The sequence below is a fragment of the Sylvia atricapilla genome, chromosome 17 (genome assembly GCF_009819655.1).
Source record: "Sylvia atricapilla isolate bSylAtr1 chromosome 17, bSylAtr1.pri, whole genome shotgun sequence".
NCBI lineage: Eukaryota > Metazoa > Chordata > Aves > Passeriformes > Sylviidae > Sylvia > Sylvia atricapilla.
The window spans coordinates 10,254,808-10,276,936 of record NC_089156.1 but is presented as its reverse complement, the minus strand read 5'-3'; the positions used below and the strand labels follow the sequence as shown (position 1 = coordinate 10,276,936).

General features: G+C 55.6%; 1 protein-coding gene across 1 annotated transcript; it reads left to right on the top strand.

Moving 5' to 3' along the window:
* Nucleotides 1–522: 522 nt before the first annotated feature.
* Nucleotides 523–20,823, top strand: RPH3A (rabphilin 3A). Its single transcript, XM_066331586.1, has 20 exons — nucleotides 523–680; nucleotides 1,094–1,108; nucleotides 1,812–1,946; nucleotides 9,521–9,650; nucleotides 9,829–9,915; nucleotides 10,252–10,414; nucleotides 10,828–10,854; nucleotides 12,840–12,977; nucleotides 13,060–13,139; nucleotides 13,237–13,324; nucleotides 13,393–13,593; nucleotides 14,257–14,336; nucleotides 14,912–14,986; nucleotides 15,980–16,089; nucleotides 16,661–16,787; nucleotides 17,187–17,243; nucleotides 17,396–17,547; nucleotides 18,584–18,665; nucleotides 19,193–19,289; nucleotides 19,768–20,823. The coding sequence occupies exons 1-20, from the start codon at nucleotides 604–606 to the stop codon at nucleotides 19,896–19,898; spliced, it is 2,052 nt and encodes a 683-aa protein (XP_066187683.1). The 5' UTR covers nucleotides 523–603; the 3' UTR covers nucleotides 19,899–20,823.
* The last annotated feature ends 1,306 nt before the right edge of the window (nucleotides 20,824–22,129 follow it).

The following is a 22,129-nucleotide window of genomic DNA, read 5'->3' as shown; positions in this document are numbered from 1 at the left end:
GGGTTTGAAGAACCCTCTGTGGACGAACCTTTGGAGAGGAGTGGACAGATCCTCCTGTTTAAGTCCTGGTGCTGTGTTTTCCCTCCTGGATCCACTTGGCAAAAAACTTCAGTAAACCAAAATGAAAAAGGAGGAGTTTTTTTTTTTTTTTTCCAGAGGGAATGTGGTTTGGGGAAGGACAGCAGGACAGGCTGGAATTTGGAGAGAAAGTTTCCTTGTTTGTAGCTATTTCTCTGGAATGGATCCCCCTCTTCCCTCCCGACCCCGAAGCCTCATAATTAATGTGAGGTTGGGGATTCATTAATTACATCCAGGCTGTGCTGCCCTCCTGGGAAGGAGGTGACTGGAGCCTCCTGCATCTCAATACCCAGACAGTCACTAAAGTGACATTCCCGCTCCAAACCCTCTCAATCCCAGAAACAAAGCCTTTCCCAGCGTGATTTTCAGGGATTTCTTTGTTGGTTTTTTTCCTTACAGCCTGGCTGGAAGCTCCACTTCTTCACTGGCATCTGGCAGCAAAGTGACTGAAGCCCCTGCTGTGGCGGGTTGGTGACAGCCAGCGGGGCTCTGGTGTCCCCAGACTCGTGCCCGGGGTGGCCGGCGATGACCGACGCGGTGCTGGGCGGCTCCTCTGACCGGTGGATGTGCCCCAGTGACAGGACCATGTCCCTCCGAGCCAGGTGACAGTCCCCAAAGAGGGTGGTGACACGGGTTCTTCCCCTGGGGGACACCAGGAGTTGGTTCAATGCTGTTGGTGGGGAGGTTTTGGTGTGTTTGCTCCTAAACCCCCTGAGCGATGTGGTGGGGACAGAGCCGGGGTGTGCGGGGACCTGGGGCTGTCCCTCTGTCCTGTCACCCTGCAAGGTGATGCCACATCCACTCTGGAGCACATCTCCAGCCCAGATGAGGGCTGGGTTTGGTGCCTGGAGGTTTGGAGTTGCTTTTTGGGAGCAGTGGGGCTCCATGGGGAGGGACCAGGAGTTGGGGACTGTCACCCTGAGCTGGGAGGTGTCACTGGCTGTGCCAGGCTGGGCTCTCCTCATCCCTGCTCTCACCTAATCCTCACTCCCTCTCTTTCCCCTGTGCTTCCCAGCAGTGAGAAGGAGCAGTAAGTATCTCCCTTGCTTTCATTTTTCACTTATTCCTCTTTTCCTGCTGCTTTGATGGCCTGAGAACATAAAAAACCCCTGAGTTTGGGTGCAAAAAAGAATTCAGTTTGGGAAGTGTCACACAGGGTTTTAATGAACTTGAGGCTCAAGGCCATGTGGGTCTGTTCAATCCAGAGGGGAAAAGAGCCAGGAAAGGTCTTTGGATGAGCGGAAAGGTGAGGAATGTTTGCCTTTTGCACTCCTGAGTGGCAGACGTTACCCTGTCACCAGGTTAGCGCTGCCTGACGCCCAGGCTGGGAGAGAGGATCTTTGGGAATGATGTTCCAGGCAGAAACACTCCCATGCTGGAGAAATGTTCCCAAAAAAAAAAAAAAAAAGCCACCCACTGCTGCGCCACCGCCCCGGTCCCGCGGCTGCCAGGCAAACCTGGCGTTCCAGGGCGCCAAAGGAAACGTGGAAATAATGGGAATATTTCTGAAAAGGAGCTTTCCCTCTGCACGAAACCAAATGTTTCCATCTGAAACCCCCTAAAGATGGAGAGCAGAGCTCCCGGCCGTGGGTGGGCGCTCGCTGCGGGCTGGGATCGGGGTCTGGAGGATGAGGAGGCGTTTGGGGTTTGGGAGCCGGTGCCTGGGCACAGCCAGGGCCGGGAATCGATCCGTGGCTGGATCGCTGTCCCCGCTGTCCCCGCTGTCCCCGCAGGCCCCCGGCGGGATGGGCGGCACAGCCCGAGCGGCAGCGCAAGGGCGAGGAGCTGACGGACGAGGAGAAGGAAATCATCAACCGGGTGATCGCCCGCGCCGAGAAGATGGAGGAGATGGAGCAGGAGCGCATCGGGTAAGGCGGTGACACCCTGGGGACACCGAGGGACAGAGACAGGGACAGAGGGACCCCCGAGCCCGCCGGGGCCGCTGGGAGGAGGCTCTGCTTGGCTGCTTTCCTGGGCAGCAGCCTCTGCAGTGCGGTGCTTCTCCTGAAAGGAGCCTGCGGGGGATCTTTGGGCCCCGGCCAGGAGGAACCTGCGCGCAGCGGACGGAGCGGCTCCGGGTGCCGCTGGAGCTCCGCGGGGCTGGAGCCGGGCGTTCTGCTCTATCCCGGTGGTTTTTTTCAGTCGGAAAGGGATCACTGACAGCAGCTCACTGCTTGTCCGGTGCGGAGCCAGAGCACGGAGGAGTTTGGTCCTGTTCTGGGGATGCGGTTGGAGGGGTGATGGATGCACGCCCGTGGTTAATCCCGCTCTGGAAGGAGCTGTGTGTGAGGGTCAGGGCTGCTGGGGGGTTCCTGGGGTCCTCACAGCCGCTGCTACCTCATTTTTCACCAGGGACATTCCTGGTGCCCGTGCAGAGAGGTGGGAAGTTCCCGGTATTTCCCTTCCTGCCAGGTGAAAAGAGCTAATGCCGAGGAATCCATCCCCTGGCTGTGCTGGGAATGGTTTTCCAGAGGAATCTCCACAATCCCGTTGGGATTTTCTGTTTTCCTGTCAGAGGAGCAGTTTATTCTTGCTGTGTTTAAGCATCCACCGCCCCTTTTTGTTTCTTCCCAGCGGGGAAAACACTCAGGCCCAGGCAGGAGCCACACTCCTCACTGCTTTGGGGAGTGCCAAATTCCCTCTCACAGCTCGGGGACAGTTTGCTGTCCCTTAAACATCGGGCTGCGATGCAGCCACGGAGAAACGCTGCGTTGGTTTCCTTGGGTTTTTTAGAAATCCTTGCTTAGGAGGGCCCGTGAACACCCTGGGAAGGCTTTGCCTCTCCAGGGGCTGTTCTCCCTGCCTGGGCCCGGCTCTGCCCCATGGATGTGCTGCTCCCTCAGGCTGGAGGAGCCTCGGGGGCTCGGCATCGCTTTCCAACCCTCGGCGCCAGGTGAGAGTGGCTCTGAGCGCCGGGGATTGACGCCCAAGAAGTGCTCACAAACACCTTTCCCTGGCGTTGCCCTTTTGCAGCCCGGTAAGAATTCCTTCCCAAGGAGCCAACGCTCCTTGGATGAGGCGTAAATCATCTTGGGGAGAGATTTATTCCGCGCAGCTGTTTTCCAGCTCTTCCCTTTTCTCCTTCTTCGCCGGGAGCCGGAGGAGGTTTGCTCATCCCCATTCATGAAAAGCCGGGCGGAGGGGTTGGGAGCCGGGAATTCTGGCGGATGTGCAGCCGCAGCTGATTCCCCCTCCTCGCGTGGAGGCGTAGCGGGAGCCGTGCCAGCCCCTTTGTGTTTGTTGGCTTGCACAACAAGAGCTGTAGGATGTTCAGCCCCGGGAATGTGGGACAGCGGCTCAGGATCAGCCTCGTACGGAATCATCCGTTCGGGAGCAGCTCGGACCTTATCCAGGGTAGCTCCTTCTCTTACAAAATAATCCGGGTTTGCCAGGCTGGCCTCTGGCAGGGAGGCAGCGGTGGTGGCTGGCCCTCGGTTGGCCAGGCTGCTTTAGGGAGCTGCTCCTGGAAAGCTGGATTTTCCTGATATTTTTCTGGGGTTTTCCTGGGATTTTTCTGAGATTTTCCTGGGATTTTTCTGGGGTTTTCCTGGGACTTTTTTCTGGGATTGTTTCGGGATTTTTCTATTCCTGTGAAGGGAAAAATAAATCCATTAAAACTCACCCGGAGGAGCGATGGCTCCCCCATCCCAGGAAGGCAACTTTGGAGCATCGTGGGATTGTGGAAGGTGCCCCTGCCCATGGCAGGGGGTGGAACGGGAATAGCTGCAAGGTCCTTTACAACCCAAACCATTCTATTATTCCATGAAAACGCTGCTTTTGGTTAATATAAGGAACAGCTCACGTGGAGTGAGATTCCAAAGGGGAAATACGTGGTGAATACTTGGAGCTGCCTCAGTAAGTGGAGGTGTTTGAGGGATTCATTTGAGCTTCACACCCAATCCTTGAGGAACCCTGAATCCCACGATTAGGGCTGTGGATCAACCTCCTCCTGCCTCAAACCCTTCCCGATGTTTTGCCCTCCATCTCCTGCATCCTCCATCCCACCGGCCCCTTGTCTTGGGAACAAATCGATGCCTCTTGTTGAGCCGTTGTTTGTGGGATTGGACTTGGTGTCAAAGCCAGCTCAAATTAATCCCGTGAAGGAGTATTTTTAGCTCTGAGGGTGGAAGGATCCTGCGGGATACGTGAGCTGGATGCTGATGAGGGCTGGAGGACGGGGACGCTTCGTGTGGGGGGGAGGTTTTTTTTTGTCTCGTGGCGCAGAGAAGGGCGAGAGGAGCTGGAATCATCTTGAACATGACACAGCAGGAGTGCTGGAGCTGCTGGACTTCAGAGCTGCTGGGTGATCAGGATCATCCTTTGGGATGAGGGACACAGGGCTGGAAGTTTTAGGGGAGAAGGATTATCCATGTGGGCAGGGATGGATCCGTTCTTGTCCTGTCTCAGGGGTCTCTGTGCTGGCTCTGGTGACACTCTGGTGACAGTGATGCTCTTCCAGCTGCAATCCATGAGGATCCTGTTTTCCAGCTGCCACAGGAGCACCTGCAGGCGCTAATTGACTCCGTTCTGCATCTCTAATTGGGGGCCATCAATAACCCAGCCAGGCTGCTCCTCTGCCTAATGAGTTCCAGCACGCTCCTGGCACTGAGGGGAAAATCTGAAACCATCCCGAGGTAGAAACGGATATTTGTGGAGAGCACGGAGCTGGCTCTCCCAGAGGGAAGGTGACAGCTGGCTCCTGGCTCTGGCTGTGGCCCCGTGGTCCCCTCTCAGAGTGCAGTGGCTTGGCCGTGTCCCCGTGGGTCCCACCTTTGCTCCGGGAGGAGCAGCTCTGCAGCGGGGTTGGATTTTAATTCGGCTGCTCACGGCTGGGATGACACAGGGATAATAATGCAGGAGCAGATGGAAGTCCCTGGGGTTTAAGTCATTAACCTCAGTGACAGGGAAACTGTCTGGGGACCACAGCCCGGGATCTTCATCCCAGCACAGCAATAAAATTCGGGCTCCAGGCAGGGCAGGGAGGTTGCTGGAGGCAGTTGGGAATGTCTCCTGGGATGCAAATTTCTGGAGGAGATGAGGTTCAGTCGTGACCAGGGGACAGCTTGTGCTGCTTGAGATTTTGTGGGGTTTTGGTTGAGCTTTCCCCTCAAAAAAAAAAAAACAAAAAAAAAAAACAAAAAAAAAAAAAAAAAAACAAAACAAAACAAAAAAACCCAACCCAAACCTTTCTCTCTTATTTCTAAGACTGCAAAAATTACCACCCTGCTGTAGCACATTCAGCAAGCGTGGAATGGGATACTTGGAAAAACTCCGTGGGAGTCTTCCCTCCGTGGGTGAGGGCTCAGCCTGGAAATGCCCCAGAGGTGCTTTGCCTTTAGTTCCCTGCCCACTTGGAGGGGAGGAAAACTGCTTCTCCTTTCTCATCCCAACTTTAATTATGCAATTTCCCTTAATCTGGAGCTTGGCTGCTTTTCTTGTCCCTTTTTTCCAGCAGGAAAATGAGCCTTAATTTCATATTCAGCCCTTTAAGGCACACGATTTCCCCACAGAGATGAGGCCAGGCTCCATTCTGGAGGCTCTTGGCGACCTCCTTTGTGTTTCACTGGAATTTTTTCCCCGTGGATGTGGAGGCTGAGCCCATCCCTGCTGCTTCCTGCGTAGCACTGAGGAGCACGTGGATCACAGTGGCCTGGATCAGGTCCTTCCTCATGGATCAGGTCCTTCTCCCACCCTTTTTGCTGCATTAAAAGTCCTCCCTGCCACAATTTAAAGCCCATTAAGGACATCTTGGCCATTCCTTTCTGCAGTGCTGATGAATATTTAAGCACAGCAGACTCCTGCTCCGTTGTTAAGTCTCTTTTCCTGGGATCATCAGCACTTCGTTCCGGTCACTCTGTCCCTCTTTCCATCCCTCTCCTCCTGCTGCAGTGCTGAGAGTTCCCTGGAGTCATTTAGGCTGGAAAAGACCCTGAAGTCGTGGAGTCCAACCCTAACCCAGCTCTGCCAAAGCCACCCCTGGTTCTGTCCCATCCAGGATTGAACCCAGCCTAAGGAGATCCCTCATCCCTGTGGGATCCTTTTCCTGCTCTAGATCATGGGAAATGTGTGGATGTGCCCCTGAGCCTTTCCCTGGCTGCTCCAGGGCTCTGCCATGGGGCAGGAACACCCAGGGATGTCTCTCACTGCCCTGGGGCCGTTTTCCTTCCCCCTTTCCAAACCCAATTCCAGGCACTGGGCTGATTCCCATCACCGGGGCCCTGTTTCACTGCTGTTATCTCAGGTGCACGTGGAGCAGCTGGGATAAAGCTGCTCCCATCTCTCTCCCATCAGTGCCTAATCCCTGTAATCCCTGTTTCCCTGGCAGGTCAGGGATGCTCTTCCCCATCCCCGGGGCTGTCCCTGAGGGCTGGGCTGTGCCAGCTCCCTGCCACCGGCTCCAATTGCTCCACTCCCGGATTTTTGGATTTTTTTCCCCCCCTTGTTTTAACAATTGGAAGGACATTTCCATTTTGAAGTCTGTCTGGCAGAGGCCAGAGGGATGGGCAGCTGAAGGACGGATAATGGGGAGGAAGATGAGGTGGAGACCTGGTTATGTGCAATAAAAGTGAGTTAAAAGTGATATCCAGTGGAGAAAAAAGCTTTTGGGAAGGCAGAAATCTCATTCCTGGTGAGGGCAGGGCTCCCCTTGGTTAATAATGGGAGGATGGGATGGATTTGGATCTCTGGAGATGCTGGATGGAGCTGGAAACAAACCTGGGCTTTTTCCTCCCAGTTACTGCCTTTATCAGGAGCTTCCCAGCCCAGTGGTCTGGGCACAACCCCTCCTTTCCCAGGGCTCTTCCTGCCAGGTTCACACCAGGACTTTAAGCTGAACTTTTTTTACAGTTCTCTCCCGGCAGTGTTGAGTCATGGGGATAAAAAAAAAAAAGCCCAAAAAAAAGAGCCCAATTTCTCCCTCTTGAATGGATGTTTTAATTAGGAAAATGTACTTGGCTTGCAAGTGGTGCCACAGGTGTGTCCTGGCTGCTGAGCTCTTCCAGTGGTTCAAAAACATCCCACTTAAGGAGCAGCTCCTGGTAAATGAGAGCCTGGGAGAGATTTTTGCAGCTAAATAATGAATCTCTTGAAATGCAAAGGCTTTTTCCTCTTTTATTTTTTTAAAATTTTTTTTCCCCCTCTCTTTGATTGTGCCATTTGTTCCAGTTTCTATAATAAGTTTGTTTGGGCTTGCAGATTTCCAACTGGAAGCTGCTTTGCTTGGAGCTGCTGCAGCTCAGCGGGAGGAATTGCAGGGGGTGTGGGGTTTGTCCATGTGCTTGGCTCCTTATAAAAGAGAGGGTTTTTTTTCCCCAAAAATGTTCCCCTTTGCTGAGGTGGGGGTGACAAAAGCTGGAGGTTGTGGGGATCGTGCATTCCATGAGATGTGGGCTGGGGTTAATTCCTTTGAAATAACACTTGGGGAACAGCCAGAATCCAGGTTTTAATTGGAATTGCTGGCTGGGTGTTCATGGGGTGATGCAGCTCTGCTGAAGTCTCTGGGATTTCTGTGTTTGCCACAGGAGCTGGAGCTTGGGAAGGCAGATGGTGGCTCCAGAGCTGGGCTGTTCTCTGGGAGGGAGCCACCTATGGATGTGAAGGGCAGGGATGGACCTCAGCACCTCTCAAGTAAATCCCAGGATGGTTTGGGTTGGAAGAACCTCAAATCTCCTCTCATTCCATGGGCAGGGACATCTTCCACCAGCCCAGGTTGCTCCAAGCCCCATCCCACACTGGAGCAGGGAGTTAGGCTGGCAGGGAGCTTCTCCCTGCAGTGGGAAAGCACAAAAACCCCCTGGCTGTGGTTCTGAGGATGGAGTTTGTCAGCACAAGGAGAGAACCAGGATTGCTGGGTTTCGAGCCCCCCTGCTCCTGGGGCTGTCAGGAACTCGTGAACTCTCCCATCTGCTGTCTGGTGACACCAGAGCTGTGCAGGCAGAGCCTTGTCCCCACTGCTGGCTCTGTCTGGCTCTGCTGCTGCCCACCCAGCCCAGCTTCCAGCTGGGAACAGGCGGCAGGTCCATCAGGAAGTGTCAGGAGGCAGCGGCAGCCGGAGCCCAGCGGGATCTGCCCCTGCCTGGGGAGGAGTGGGAGATCCCTGGGCACCTTTTGGCAGAGCTGATGTGTTAACGTGGCTCTGTTTGGATGATTTGTGGAATTCTGGATCCACATTCCTGAGCGTGGCTGGGCCTGGGGCTTTGAGATGCTCCTGTTGACTGCAGCGAGGCCATTTTGGGCTGTGTTGGGCTGCAGGTCCTAAAATGCTTTATTTTGGGAAGAAATTCCTCCCCTGGGAGGGTGGCAAGGCCCTGGCACAGGCTGCCCATCCCTGGAAGTGTCCATGGCCAGTCTGGTCTAGTGGGGGTGTCGCTGCCCTTGGCAGGGGTGGAACTGGATGATTTTAAGGCTCCTAAAACCAAAACCATTCCATACTCATATAACTCCTCCTCCTCCTCGTGCTGCTGTTCCTTTATTTGACTTTTCCCCACGGACCCCGTGGAATTCTGGCCATCCAACACCAACCCCAGAGGCATTTTGTGTGCAGGGAAACTTGTGGATGCTTTATGAGCATTTATGAGCCGAGTCACCACAAAGCTGAAGCTGTCACCGCGCGTGGGAAAACGCCTTTTCCACACCGGATGGGGTTTTTTTTCCCGTCGGATTTGGGTCAGGCTGCCACGAGGGGCTGCTCTCTCTGGTGGGCTCAGGTCTCCTCCTCTCTTCCTTCGTTCCTTCCTCACTGAATGGCATAAATAATGCAGTTTTTTTTCCCTTGCTGTGCTATTTTTAGGGGCAGGATTCTGGGTTAGCTGAGCGCGCGATGCCGACGCCAGCTCCCGGCTGTTCAGCAGGCAGCTCGTTCCTGCTTTCCAAACTCCTTTGGCCAACGCTGGCTTCCTAAAACTCCCTCATCTGGTTTTTAGGTTTTGGGGTGGTTTTTTTTTTCATCTTTGCAGGAACCAGGTGTGTTTTTACAGCCTGTGGGTTTTCGTTTCGCTGCAAGAATTTCCGTCCAATATGCACACACAACGGTTTTCCTCAAATAATAAGAAAAATAATTAATTGTTTAGTTCAGTCCTCATTAGAGCCCTCCCAAGATCTCATCCTTCAGCTCTTCATGGGGAGCTGCTGGGACTGGGTGGAAAGGTTCATATCTAGGGACAAATGACTCCATGCAGAGGTGCTGCCTTGGATGATAAATTTTCCATCTCCGTGGAGCTGGGGCTGGTGTCAGCTCTTTGTCAGCACATCTGGAAGTCGACATTGTTCCACACAAACCTGTTGGAGCCTTATTTCCCGCTGGAATGTGGTTTTGTCCTATAGCTGGAGAGGGAGAGGCTCCATGAGGAGCGACACCCGGACCAAAGGCAGCATCCTGCCCTTTCCCTGGCATTCCCAGCGCCTTTTCCTGACATTCCTGACATTCCCTGTGCCCTCTTGCCAGGCGCCTGATGACCCGGCTGGAGGACATGCGCCGCAGCGTGCTGGGGGACGGCGTGAACCGCTGCATCCTCTGCGGGGAGCAGCTGGGGACACGGGGCTCCTCCTGTGTCGTCTGCGAGGACTGCAAAAAGGTGAGACCCGCAAACCCCTCCCCAACCCCGGGGACACTGAGGATTTTGGGTGCCAGTCTCCACAGCCCAGCATCCCCGGAGTCACTGGGGGTGGTGCAGGAGAAGCTCTCCCGACCCTGCCGGTGTTGGGGACATTCTGGTGGCCCCGGTGTCACCCGGCTCTTTGTTTTGCCCGCAGAACGTGTGCACCAAGTGCGGGGTGCAGACCACCAACAACCGGCCCCAGGCCATCTGGCTGTGCAAGATCTGCAGCGAGCAGCGGGAGGTGCGTGTGGCCCCGCTGTCCCCTGCTGTCCCCACCCCACACCTCCGAGATGGGACCGACCCAACCCCCGGGGGCCTCCAGCACCTGTCTGAGCGTGGTTCTTTACAGGATGGTTTTGTTTCCGACGCAAAATGATGTTTTATTTCTGTGAAGACAAAGGTTTGGGGGGGTTCCAAGGGGCTGTTCTGGGCAGAGATTGGCCGCTGCAGCCAGGGATCAGTTGATTGATTGATTGATTAATTAGCGGGATGGGCTGTGGGGTGGGGATGTGGGGTCACACATCCTCCACCTGCTGGAGGGGTTGAAGCCCTGAGAGGCCCATCCCTTCTCCCGCAGGTGTGGAAACGCTCCGGTGCCTGGTTCTTCAAGGGTTTGCCCAAGCAGATGCTGCCACAGCAGATGCCTGTCAGCAAGAAGGGACCCCAAACCCCGAGTGAGCCCCGCCCGGCCGAGCCGCCCGCCCCGGACCCCAAAATCTCCTCCCGAGCACCCGCCCGAGGTAGGTGACAGCGGGCGCTGCCCCTCCCCAGCACTGCTACCGAGGCTCTGGGGCTCCTTCCCATCCTCTGCGAGGGAAAACTCCGGGATAAATTCATCCAGAGCAGTCGTGTGGCTGCTGCCTGTGTCCTCAAGGGGGTAGCAGTGGAGGCTGGAGGTGTTTTATCCAGGATTTCCAGTGGGGATGGATGGGGCTGCAGGACATCCCCGAGCAAAGCAGCCCCGGGTGGGGATCGGGGCGCCCCGCCGAGAGTTTGGGCAGTGCCTGGGTAGGGATGTGGTGATGGAGAAGCCTTGAAAAATTCGGGATAAAATAGGGAAATCTGGGGAAAACAGCGGCAGCGTGTCCCGGGATGGGGTTGGGGGTGCGTGGGCCGCAGCTTCACCCCCTCTCGCTCTGTTTGTGCCCCCAAGGCCAGGCGGATGCCGAGGACACCGAGGGTAAGCACCCGCCTCTGTCCCCTCCCTGTGCCGAGCTCCGTCCCTGCCTCCTTCTATTCCCAAGGCATTTTCCCGCACCGTTTTCCCCGGGATGCCGCAGCAGGACCTCTCCTTGCTGCTGCCGCCCACCCTGCGAGGGGGCCCGGGTTATTCCAGGGCTTCCCCACCTCCCGCACACGCCGGGGCTGAGCCGCTGCCATTCCAGAGCCGCCTCCGTGGGCGGTGGGTCCTGCTGGGGAGGGGCGGTGGGGGGTGTGGTTTTGGGGTTTTTTTTTTTTCTGGTTATTTAACGGCAGTCCTTGGAAAACCTCCCGGGGAAAGTTTCGGAGGCTTTGTGGGGGCTTGTGCCTGTCTGTGGGGGATGGAGCAGCCGAGCCCGGTGCTGTGCACGGGAGGCGGAGCAGGGCGAGGGTGCAGCAGAGGCTTGTTCTGGTTGTTCCTTGCACCCTCCTGTGCTTCCAATTCTGGAATCATTCCGTTTGGAAAAGCCCTCAAAGCCCATCCAGTTCAGCCATTCCTCCAGCACTGCCAAGGCCAGCACTGAGCCGTGTCCCCAAGGGCCACATCCACAGTGCTGTTAAATTCCCCTGCAGGGATGGGGACTCCTGGGCAGCTGTGCCAGGGCTGGACAATCCTTCCAGCGAAGAAATTTCCCCTAATATCCAACCTAAACCACCCCAGGCATAACTCGAGGCTGTTTCCTCTTGTCCTGTTGCTTCTTACCCGGGAGAAAAGCCCGACCTCACGTGGGTCCTGTCAGGGAGATGTGGAGAGTGATATTCTCTCCCTGGGAGTTCATTTTGAGTAACAACCCCCGATTTCACACTTCACCGTGGGATTCCAAGGTGGGGAGGATCCCTGATCCCCCTCCAATGCCGTCTGCTGCTCATTTGGATGACCATTAAGTTGGGAGCAGCGCAGTGGCTGCAAACCCTCCTCTTCCTTGGCTCCCTGGAAGAGGCAAAGAGGGGCTGAGGGGACAGTTCCCGCCTGGAATGGTCCTCTCCATCCCACCCTTCCTTCAGTCGAGGCTCTGATGCCCCCAACTGATGACCTCCCTCTTCCCGTGCAGCAGCACTTGTGGAAAGCTCTTAATTAAGGTGATTTAATCACGCCCCGTAGCTGGTGCCGTTAAACCTCCCAGCCCCACAGGCAGCTTTTATTAATCCGACGGCTCCCGGAGTCGGGAAGGCTTTGCCAGCTCCGCACGTCCCTCCCGGTGCTCAGCATGCTCCTGCCGTGCTCATGATTTTCCTACAGCTCCCTTGGAAAATTATTTATCGCGCCGCTCTCTCTGCACCACGGGGGCTCCTGCTCCTGGATGCTCATTTCCCACCCCGTCCCTCCCTTGCTCTTCAGCATTCCCGGTGTTTTTCCCTCTCTCCCTCCTCCTTTTTCCCCTCCTCTCCACAATCTGTTGCGTTCCGCTTTGTCCTCACGCCCGGTGACCCTGAGAGCCCAGCCAAGGAGAAACAGCCCATTTATGTCACGGCAAAGATTTATCCCTGGCGTCTCCGGCGGCAGCCAGGTGAGCGCCGAGACCTTTCCCGTCACGTCCGTGGGGTTGTAATCCATCAGCCCCGAGCGCTGGGCCGGGATTTATCCGCTGGGACGGCGGCTGCTGGGTGATGGAAGGGAGAGGCAGAGGCAGCTGCCACCGCTGTCTCCTTGATAAATGGGAGGTGATCAGCTGGAGGAAAATGTGACATCCCCCTGCCCCGTCCCAGGAATGTGGAGCCGTGATGCCATCAGGGTGCTGATGGACACCTCAGGCCTGGTTTTCCCGCAGGGCTCTGGTGTCCTTTGGGGATTTCCTGAGCTCCGTGCGCAGGTTTGATGGTGCAGAGCCCTCCTGCTGCAGTGCCCCGAGCGCGGGAGGTGCTGCTGCAGTGGCCGTGCCCATTGTCCCCGTGCTGCTGGGTGGCACGCAGGGACGGCAGCTCTCTTTTCCAGCCTCACCGCTCCTTTTATCTCTCTCCCTGCAGGCACCGAGGCCACAGCGGCCGCCCGGGGGAGCCGCAAAGCGGCCGAGGGCCGGCCGGGTCCGTGCGGCAGCGAGGACACCGCTGGGGACAGCGACAGCCGGGACTACGGTGCCGAGAGCGGGGTCAGCAGGAGCCCCGGTGAGCGCGGTGCTCCTCCACCCCTGCCGGGACACAAAGCCATCCGAGGGTGGTCTCCGCTGATCGTCCCCTGTCCTTACAGGTGTGAAGAGAACCAACTCCGTGCAAGGCCAGCGGCCACCCCCGCCAGCCAGCGCCGGGCCCGCCGCCGGATCCGCGCCCGCAGGTAGGATGCGATGGGAATGTCGCCTGGCGACACCCCACGGGCAGGGACGCTCTGGCTTGGCGCGGTGGGACAGGACACCGGGGAACATCCCAGGTGATGTCACCTCTGTCCCCAGCGCCGGCAGCAGCGGCAGCAGCAAGGCCGAGTGCCGGGGGTCCCGGCCGCTTCCCGGAGAGACAAGGTAAGCCCGGGCTGGCGGCGGGGCGCTGGGGCAGAGCGGGCCGGGGGCTAACGGGGTCCCTCCCGCAGCGAGCCCCCCGGAGCCCGCCCGTGTCGCCGCCAGGGAGGAGCGGGCAGGGGGCTTTGCCGCCGCCCCCGGCAGGGAGGACAGGCCAGCCTGGCAGCCCCCCGCTGCCACCCAGCCCCCGCCCGCATCCGCGGCCCCGCAGCGACAGCAGCCCCGCGAGGAAGAGGAGGAGGATGCCAACAGCTACGACTCGGATGAAGGCAGTACGTACCCAGGAAGGGAGGGAGGGAGTTTCTTTGGGAAATGTGGGATTTGGAGGAGGTTGCTGGGCGGGCGGTGGGTCTCCAGCACGGAAAGTCCATGGGGAATGCTGCTTCCTTGTGGGGCTTGGAGCTTGGGCGGGGATTTGAGGGGGAGAATCTGTGGTAGAACATCCTGGGTGGGAAAGAGCTGCTCGGGGCTGGGGGCAGGCGCTTGGAGAGGAGCAGCTGATGCCCTCTGTGCCTGCTCTTCATCCCTGGGATGAAGGAACACGAGCCTGAGCTGGTTTCCAACAAGCCAAAACAGCAGCCGGGTGCTGAGCCCCAGCCTTGGGAGGACGTGCTGTTCCTGAGCTGGAGCATCTCCTCGGGGTGGTCCAGGGTGGAATTGCCGTGGGAAGGGTTGGTGAGGTTACTCCTCCTTTTCCTGGTGAATATTTGAGCTCCAAAGCCTCCCTGGGCAGTCGCTCCCTGCAGAGCTCCCGGATCCGCCTGGATCTGTGGCAGTTTGGCCGCTGCCAGCACAGTCTCACTGCATTAAACAGCTTTTACATTTGACCCGCAAATCTTCCTAATTATTACTAATCGAGGATGATTAAATGCAGTTATTGGCTGGGGTTTTAACGAGGTTGTTTCCTCCTCCTCCTCCTCCTCCCTCGCTGTCAGCCACGCTGGGAGCTCTGGAGTTCAGCCTGCTCTACGACCAGGACAACAGCTCCCTGCACTGCACCCTCATCAAGGCCAAGGCAAGCTAGTTTTTCCTGGTTTTTCCCCCTTTTTCTGGTTTTTCCCCCTTTTCCCCTGATTTAAATCCATCTGGCTCCCGGTTTCTCTGGTGCAATGGGATGGAAGCCATGTGGCTGCTGGCAGAGGCTGCTCCCTTGGGGGACCCCAGCTGCTGCTGGCCGGGAAGGGTTGGGGGCCTTTTCCTTGTGTGGCTCCAAGAGATCTCTGGGAGTGGTGATGCCCTGGAACAATTCTCCCAGAGAAACTGTGGCTGCCCCATCCCTGGAAGTGTCCAAGGCCAGGTTGGACAGGGTTTGGAGCAACTTGGGCTAGTGGATTATGTCCCTGCTCATGGCAGGGGCTGGAACTTGGTCGTATTTGAGGTCTCTTCCAACCCAAACCATCCTGTAATTCTACAGTTCTGATTTTTCCAGGGATGGGTCGGATGTTTCAGCACATCCTGGCACCCACAGCAGAGGTCCTTGGGTCACTGGGCACATTTTCTCTTTGAGCTCTTCATGGGCGGCTTTTTCTCTTCCTTGGCTCTGCTGAAGGAGGATTCACGTCCTGTGTTTCTTTTATCCTTTTTTTTTAGGGCTTAAAACCAATGGATTCCAATGGCCTGGCTGATCCCTATGTGAAGCTACACCTCCTGCCTGGGGCCAGCAAGGTGAGGCTTTGCCAGGCTCGGTGCTGGGGATGGAGCAGAGGTTTCTCAAGTCTCCCTCGGGTCCCTCCGTGGGATCAGATTTTCCCTGTTGATTTCTTCACTCGCTGCTGTTTTCCCTGGGGGTTTCTCCGAACCCAGATGCTCCTCCAGACCCGAAGAACAGCTCATGCTGCAGGCAGGAATCTGCTCAGGGATGGAGGGAAGCTCAAGAGGAGGCATTGCTGTTAATGCATCGCAAAACATCTGCCCAAAAAAATCTAATTATGGCCAGGGTTGGAATTATCCATTTACTTGGAAGCTGCAGCATGTTCTTGTTGGAGCTGTGGGGAGAGAACCGTGGGGAAAACTCTGGCTCCATCATGGGAATTCCTTGAAATCTCCTTCCCCAGCCCAGCTGAGCTGATCTTGGTGGGCAAATCTCGAGGCAGGAATGACCACCAGAGCAGTGCCTTGCTTAGAGGGTGCAGCAGAGTTTTGCTCAGAGGAACCAGGAGTAAAGCCAGGGGAAAGCTGATGATAAAATCATTGGATTGATTTTACAGCTTTGCTTTATGCACAGGAGATTCCTGGTCTTGTTTGGGGGAAATCCAAATGTGATGTTGAGAATTGATTTGATTTCTGTTGCTCTTGTTTGCTGATATTTTTTTATTTTTTTTTAATGTATGGTTGGGAAAGGCACACAAGCAAGTGACAGTTCCTCAGTTCCCTACTGTCACCTCCTTTAGACCATGACAGCTGTGCCCTGAGCCCCCACAGCCTGCCCTGGGCACCTTTTTCCCTCTCCTTGAGGAAACAAACCCCAGGGAACGACAAAATCCAGCCTCTCGTGCCGCCAAGTCCCTGGCACTTGTGCAAAGTTCCACCTTGACTCACCCCTGGAGTCTCTGGCTCACCAGATGTGCCGGATGTGATAGGGCATCCCTGCCAGGAGCTGGAATTTGGGCAGGGAGGGATTCCAGGGTGCAATTCCTCCGTGTTTGTTTGACCCCACAGTCGAACAAGCTGAGGACGAAGACGCTGCGCAACACCCGGAACCCCGTGTGGAACGAGACCCTGGTGTACCACGGCATCACCGACGAGGACATGCAGAGGAAAACCCTCAGGTGGGCCCAAGGATCCCGTGGGATGGGGCTCTGGGTGTCCTCACTCAGAGCACCACCCCCAGGAGTGCAGGGGCGGATTGGGAAATGCAGTTTTGGGTTAAAATCAACGTGAATTTGCGTATTTGGGTGGTTCTTTTAGGAGAGGAAAACTGGCGTTTTGGCCTTGTCATTGAATAGTAGGTTATTGATTGTGCTGTAATTTTTTGTCATCGTAGAGATGTGTGTCTATGCTGATTTGACAATAGCCCAGAAATAAAAAAAAGAAGTCTATATAAATCTCTCTCAAAGTTTATGGATCTTTTCCCCCTCAGGAAACTTCCAGCTCTTGATTTCTTGATTTCCCATCACAAAGCAAATATTAAAAATGTTTATTTTATTTTATTTTATTTCCAAGCTAGAAATTTGGGGGTCAGAGATTGTTTTTGGTCAGAGAAAATCCAGATCAAGGGTGGGTTTGTGGGGGCTTTGCTTTTCCCTCTCTCCCAGCAGTGCCCCTGCAGGGGTGGGTTTGGCTCTGGAATCAGGCACTGATCCAGCCTGGTTGATGTTCCCCTTTCCCTCTTCCCTCCAGGATCTCCGTGTGTGATGAGGACAAATTCGGCCACAATGAGTTTATCGGAGAAACCAGAGTTGCCTTGAAAAAACTCAAAGCCAACCAGAAAAAGAACTTCAACATCTGCCTGGAGAGAGTAATACCAGTGAGTGTCTGTGAAAATTCCTTCCGTTCCCACTGGGATTATGAACAAATGGCCCCTGAGGGATGCAGGGATGAGCTGGAGGTGCCTGACTTCCCTGGCACCTTTAGGAGCTGGATTCCCACCTGTGCCTGGGCTGATGTGGCATCCCAAGGCCAGGAGATAAGAGTGAGGTGGGAATCCATGGGAAGTGACTCCAGGGACTGCTCCTGTTGGCAGCCCCTGCGGATGGATGTCACCATGGAGGAGGGGACAGGTTGGCTCTGCTGGGTTGGTGGAGCAGATGGACATTCCTGAGGCCCTTCCACAGGGCTGTGTGCATTCCCAGGGTGGTTTTTTTGCTGTGGGATGGTGCCTGTCCCAGTCATTCATGGCAGTCTCCTTCTCCCTTTCCCACCCCAGACGAAGCGTGCCGGAACGACTGGCGCATCCCGTGGGATGGCTCTGTATGAGGAGGAGGTGAGTCCTTGGAGCTGGACAAGCCCCATCCATATCCCTTGTGCACAGCCCCATTATATCCCCCCACCCATCACAGAGATCCGACATTCCCTGATATCCACCTCACCCCTCCCGCTCTGAGCTTTCCCATCCCACTCCCACCTCTCCCGCAGGTGGATCGTGGCGGGGACGTGGAGGAGCGGGGCAAGATCCTGGTGTCCCTGATGTACAGCACCCAGCAGGGCGGGCTCATCGTGGGCATCGTGCGCTGCGTGCACCTGGCGGCCATGGACGCCAATGGATACTCGGATCCCTTTGTCAAGCTGTGAGTGAGCCGGGAATGGCTCCCGGCTGGAGCGTGCGGCCGTGGAGCCACCTGCTGTCCTCGGGAAATCCTTTCTCCTGCTTCCCTCTGGAGCAGGAGCTGTCCAGCAGCAGCGGTGGTGTCCTCCTTGTGGGTGGAGTTCAGAGGTGTTGACCCAGCCCTTGGGTCGGCTGCTCCCCAAATTCCCAGATCCTGTGGTTACCTCGTGGAGAATCCCTGGATTGTTAAAGGCTGGGGAAGAGTTCAGGAATCCAACGTTTGAGTGATCACCTCATGTCTGCAAACAAAGGGCGTGGGAGGGATGTGGGGATGGGTTTGGGGCTGCAGCCCAAGGTGGAGGTGCCCAACTTCCCCGGGATCCATAGGAGAGGGATTCCCACCCGTGACTCATCAAGGGCATGGTGGGAATCCAGGGCAGTGGGAGGATATGGGGCTCTCCTCTCCACCTCTGACCCACCCTGGCTGCAGGACAGAGGTGGCTCCACGTCCCTCTGTGCCCCATTTGCTGCCCCATAAACCCACCTGGCTCCTGGGAATGCGGGGGAACAAGGATTTTGTTCTGACCTCATGACCTGCACCACGGAGAGGTCCCTGCAGCCATTCCTGGTGGAGTTTTTGCTCCTGTTTTTGTCCTTTGCCTTCAGAAAAAAACCACTGTTCTCCCTACAGCTCGTTCAGTAACTCTCATGTTGAACATATTCCGCTCATCTTTTTGTAGCTCAGTGGAACTGAGTCGTTTCCCTTCCCAGTCTCTCTTTATTTGTTGTATTCTCCATTTCCACAAACAGAAGACGGTGGATTTACATTTTTAAATCGGCTTCTAACAGAGATCTAATTAATCCCAGCCCTAAATTGAGTTCTGGATCTGCAGCCAGGCTGCACAAACCCAGCCCCACACTTTTCCCACATCCTCTGGAAGGTGGGCGGGGAGACTGGCCCTAAATAAATCTCTTCCATCCCAGAAAGTCACTTTTTCAGCTCATAAACTCCCACTGTTCCTGCACTTGAATTTTGAGCTGTTTTCTGTTGCCCCCAGTTGGCTGAAACCTGACATGGGAAAGAAAGCCAAGCACAAGACACAGATTAAGAAGAAAACGTTGAACCCCGAGTTTAACGAGGTACGGATGGATTAATCTTTTATTAATCTTTAATTAATTTAATCTTTTCTATTATTAAATCAACTCACTGAGTGCTGTGTTGACTGGAGGAGGTGGAAGACAAACTCCCCAAGGTTTGGCTCTTTGCTCAAGCTCCTTTCCCACTCCCGTGCCCAGGAATATTTTGGGAAGGACTTTGCCATGGCAGCACCACACATCCTGGAAGCTCCCTGCTGCCGGCTCCGTGTCATCCCAGCTGGGGATGAGGGTGGGATGAGCGTTCCTGGGGGTGGAAATTGGAAATTCTCCACTGGCACTGCTTGGATGGGACACCTGGAAAGGGCTCGTGTAGGAACAAGGGGTGATCTCAGCTCCTGGAAAAGAGGTGCCAGAGGGAAGGAGCGTTTTTCCTTAAATAATTATATTTTAACCACCCTCTCCCTGGATTTTGAATGCAGGCTGAACAGAGATCAGGTCCAACCCCTTAACTGCAGCTTTTAGGGTGTGTCCTCCTTTGGGGCGTGACGTGGGTGTTCCCGTTTTTGCAGGAGTTCTTCTATGACATCAAACACAGTGACCTGGCCAAGAAATCCCTGGACATTTCCGTCTGGGATTACGACATCGGAAAATCCAATGACTACATCGGTGAGTGATGAGCTGGAAGCCTCTGCCTTCTGGGGCAGGGGTTTGGGTTTAATTATTGGCATTTAGAGCTCACCCAGCTCTAAAGTTAATGCTGATAAAAATAGAAGAATTGCAAAGACATCTAAAGATGGAGCTGGTGACATTTCCCTTCCTGGAAAAACTGCTTGTCTGGCACAATCCTGGGATAAATGGGAATATTCACTCCCAATTCACTGATACAGGATGGGAGGGGGGCCTGGGTCACCTGTCCAGGTGGGATGATGGAATCTGGTGGGTTCACCCCCCACACTGCCCCACCTCCAGCATCCTGGGAGGTATTCTGGGCAGGAAAAGCATCTCCAGGCGTTTCCATTAGACCTTTTGATCCAGGAGGTGGAAAAAGCGTTGCAGGGCGTGAGGTGTGTCCCCGTGGCGGGATTTCCTGGAACCATCAGCATCACCTCTGGATACAAAGCCTGCTCTTCTCCCCTTTTCCCAGGCGGTTGCCAGCTGGGAATCACGGCCAAGGGCGAGCGCTTGAAACACTGGTACGAGTGTCTGAAGAACAAGGACAAGAAGATCGAGCGCTGGCACACCCTGCAGAACGAGAACCACGTCGCCAGTGATTAAAGGGAGCCTCTGCCCGGCCCTCCCCACCCTCTGCCACGCCCCTGTAGGTCCCTGATGTCCCTGGTGTCCCGTCTTCCAGCGCAGCCTTGCTACAGCCTCCGATCCCAGGGTCCTCCTCCGAGCCCCTTCCATCCTCCCCTCCACTGAAAACTCCCCCAGATCTTTTCTATTCCTCCTTTATTTATTTCCGGCTGGGGGAAGGAGGCCGTCGAGTTCCTCTGGTGTGTAATTTTGGCAAGCAATAGTTCCCTCCTGACTGTTCCCCCCTCTCTCTCCACCCCTGGCCCCCGTGGCAGCGTTCCCGTCGCGTTTCTGACGCTCTGTGTGTCCCTCCAGCCTCGGCTCCTGGCGTCTCCCGGCGGGAGATGGGAGTGCTGGGCTTGGGAGCCTGTCCTGCTTGTCGTGATCTCAATACCTCAGTCGCAATAACGAACAAAAAGCTCCTCGGCTTTGGTGTGGGTGTCACCGTCGCCTGGTGTCCGTGTCGTCGTGGTTAGGCCAAATCCGGTGTCACCGGCGTCATCCTGCCACTCCTGCTTGAGCTTCACCTCCGGTTTGGCCCCACCTGAGCAATGTTGTGGCGCATCCTTTGCTGAGAAGATCCACCACCAACACAGTAACAGCGACAAAGGAGGGTTTTAGGGAGCTCTGTGCTCGCAGGGGAGCAGCTTTGGGTTGGTTCGTGTCGTTTCCAGCCGCCACGGGCGGTTCCTCTGCCCGAGGATTTTGGGGGCTCCTCTGCTGTAGGAGCCCAGCTGTGTTTTAGGGTTGTGACTACCTCCTCTTCACCTCTGAGCTGTGTAGTAGTGACTGGCCGAGCCCTGAAGGCAGTCCCTGGGCCCCCTCAGACCCCTCCTGCTTCCAAGGATTTGCTGTTCCTCAGGAGGGAAGCTGAGGGAGCTGCTACTTCCCCCCCAACCCCCTGATGTGTTTAGACCACCCCAACTCCTGGAATTAGCTGGGGCAGTCTGAGATCTCCCAAACTTGGGTTGTTTTGCTTCAGTTTTTTTTTTCGTTTTTCCCAATTTTCTGCACAAGAACCTTCGTCCTCAGCCTGTGCTTTAAGGATGGCCTGGAGCTGTTGGATCTGTCCTGGACAGCAAGAGAGCATGGATTCTCTGCAGCTGCTGCTGGGCACTGGAGCCATTCCCTGGCTCAGGAACCATTCCTTGGCTCTGGAACCATTCCCTGGCTCTAGAAAACCCCCAGCATTTGAGGTTTTCCAAACCCTGTGGATAGGAGCACACTAAGCACTCTGGAATATACAGGATTTTTTTGTCACACTGCGTGTGTTGTGTGAAACTTCCCCCACCCCTGTACCCTCTGCTGCTGCAGCCACTCACTCTCTGAGCTGGGTGAGTTTTGTTTTCCTGATATTTTATCTCCTCCCAGCCCCAGCAGAACTTGCTGATGTGCCCCGAGTGTCCCCAGCCCTGGGTGACACAAACCCCTCTGTGCTGAGCTGGCCCAGCCTGACACAGGCTCCTCACTCCTTGGGTCTCCAGGTGGGAAAAGCCAACCCAGCCCATTTCCCAGAGCTGGGAATCCTCTTCCATCACCCCAGGCTCCATCCTGGGCTTGTGGCTTGGTGAACAGAGGGGTGGAATGGAAGAGGACACCTGGAATTTTCCCCCTTTTTCATGGAATTCTTGCCTCTGTGCCATTAAGTGTGACACCCCTGAGCCACTCTGGCCAAGACCCAGAGTGAAACAATCCCGTTCTTTGGGACTGTTTCCCTCTGCATCCCGTGCTGAGGCCTCCCTGCTCCAGGCCCAGGGGAGCTGTGGGATGGTGGGATCCAGGATCAAAACTCTCCCTTTTCCAACCTCAATGACTCTAAGCTGCCCCCATCCTTTCCAGAGGGATGGACCAAACATTCCTGTTCATACCCAGAGCAGCACCTGGGCACGGAGCTGTGCTGGGGAAATGTGCGGTTGAGGGTAAAAAAACCCCACAACTAAACACTTTAAAAATCATTATTGAAGCAATCCTTTAATTTCTCCCAGTCCTGCAGCAGCCCAGCCTCCTTTGTATGTGCAGAACAACTCACTTAAGGTTACCCTTATCCCCTCCTGTATTCCCATTCCCTGTTCAGCCTGCTTTCTTTGGGAAAAGGAAACTCAGATCATCTCTTTGCACCTCCAAAAATCAAGTGCAACTCGCCAATCTCCTCAGTATTGTGCAAAACCACGGCCCTGGTCTCTGTCCCCACCCCTCTTCTCGGTTTTTCT

Bases quoted from the DNA above. Each gene is read 5' to 3' on its own strand.
- RPH3A (XM_066331586.1), top strand. From the start codon at position 604: ATGACCGACGCGGTGCTGGGCGGCTCCTCTGACCGGTGGATGTGCCCC. The intron at 9,651-9,828 runs GTGAGACCCGCA...TTTTGCCCGCAG, and splicing joins TCTGCGAGGACTGCAAAAAG to AACGTGTGCACCAAGTGCGG. The intron at 16,090-16,660 runs GTGGGCCCAAGG...TCTTCCCTCCAG, and splicing joins ATGCAGAGGAAAACCCTCAG to GATCTCCGTGTGTGATGAGG.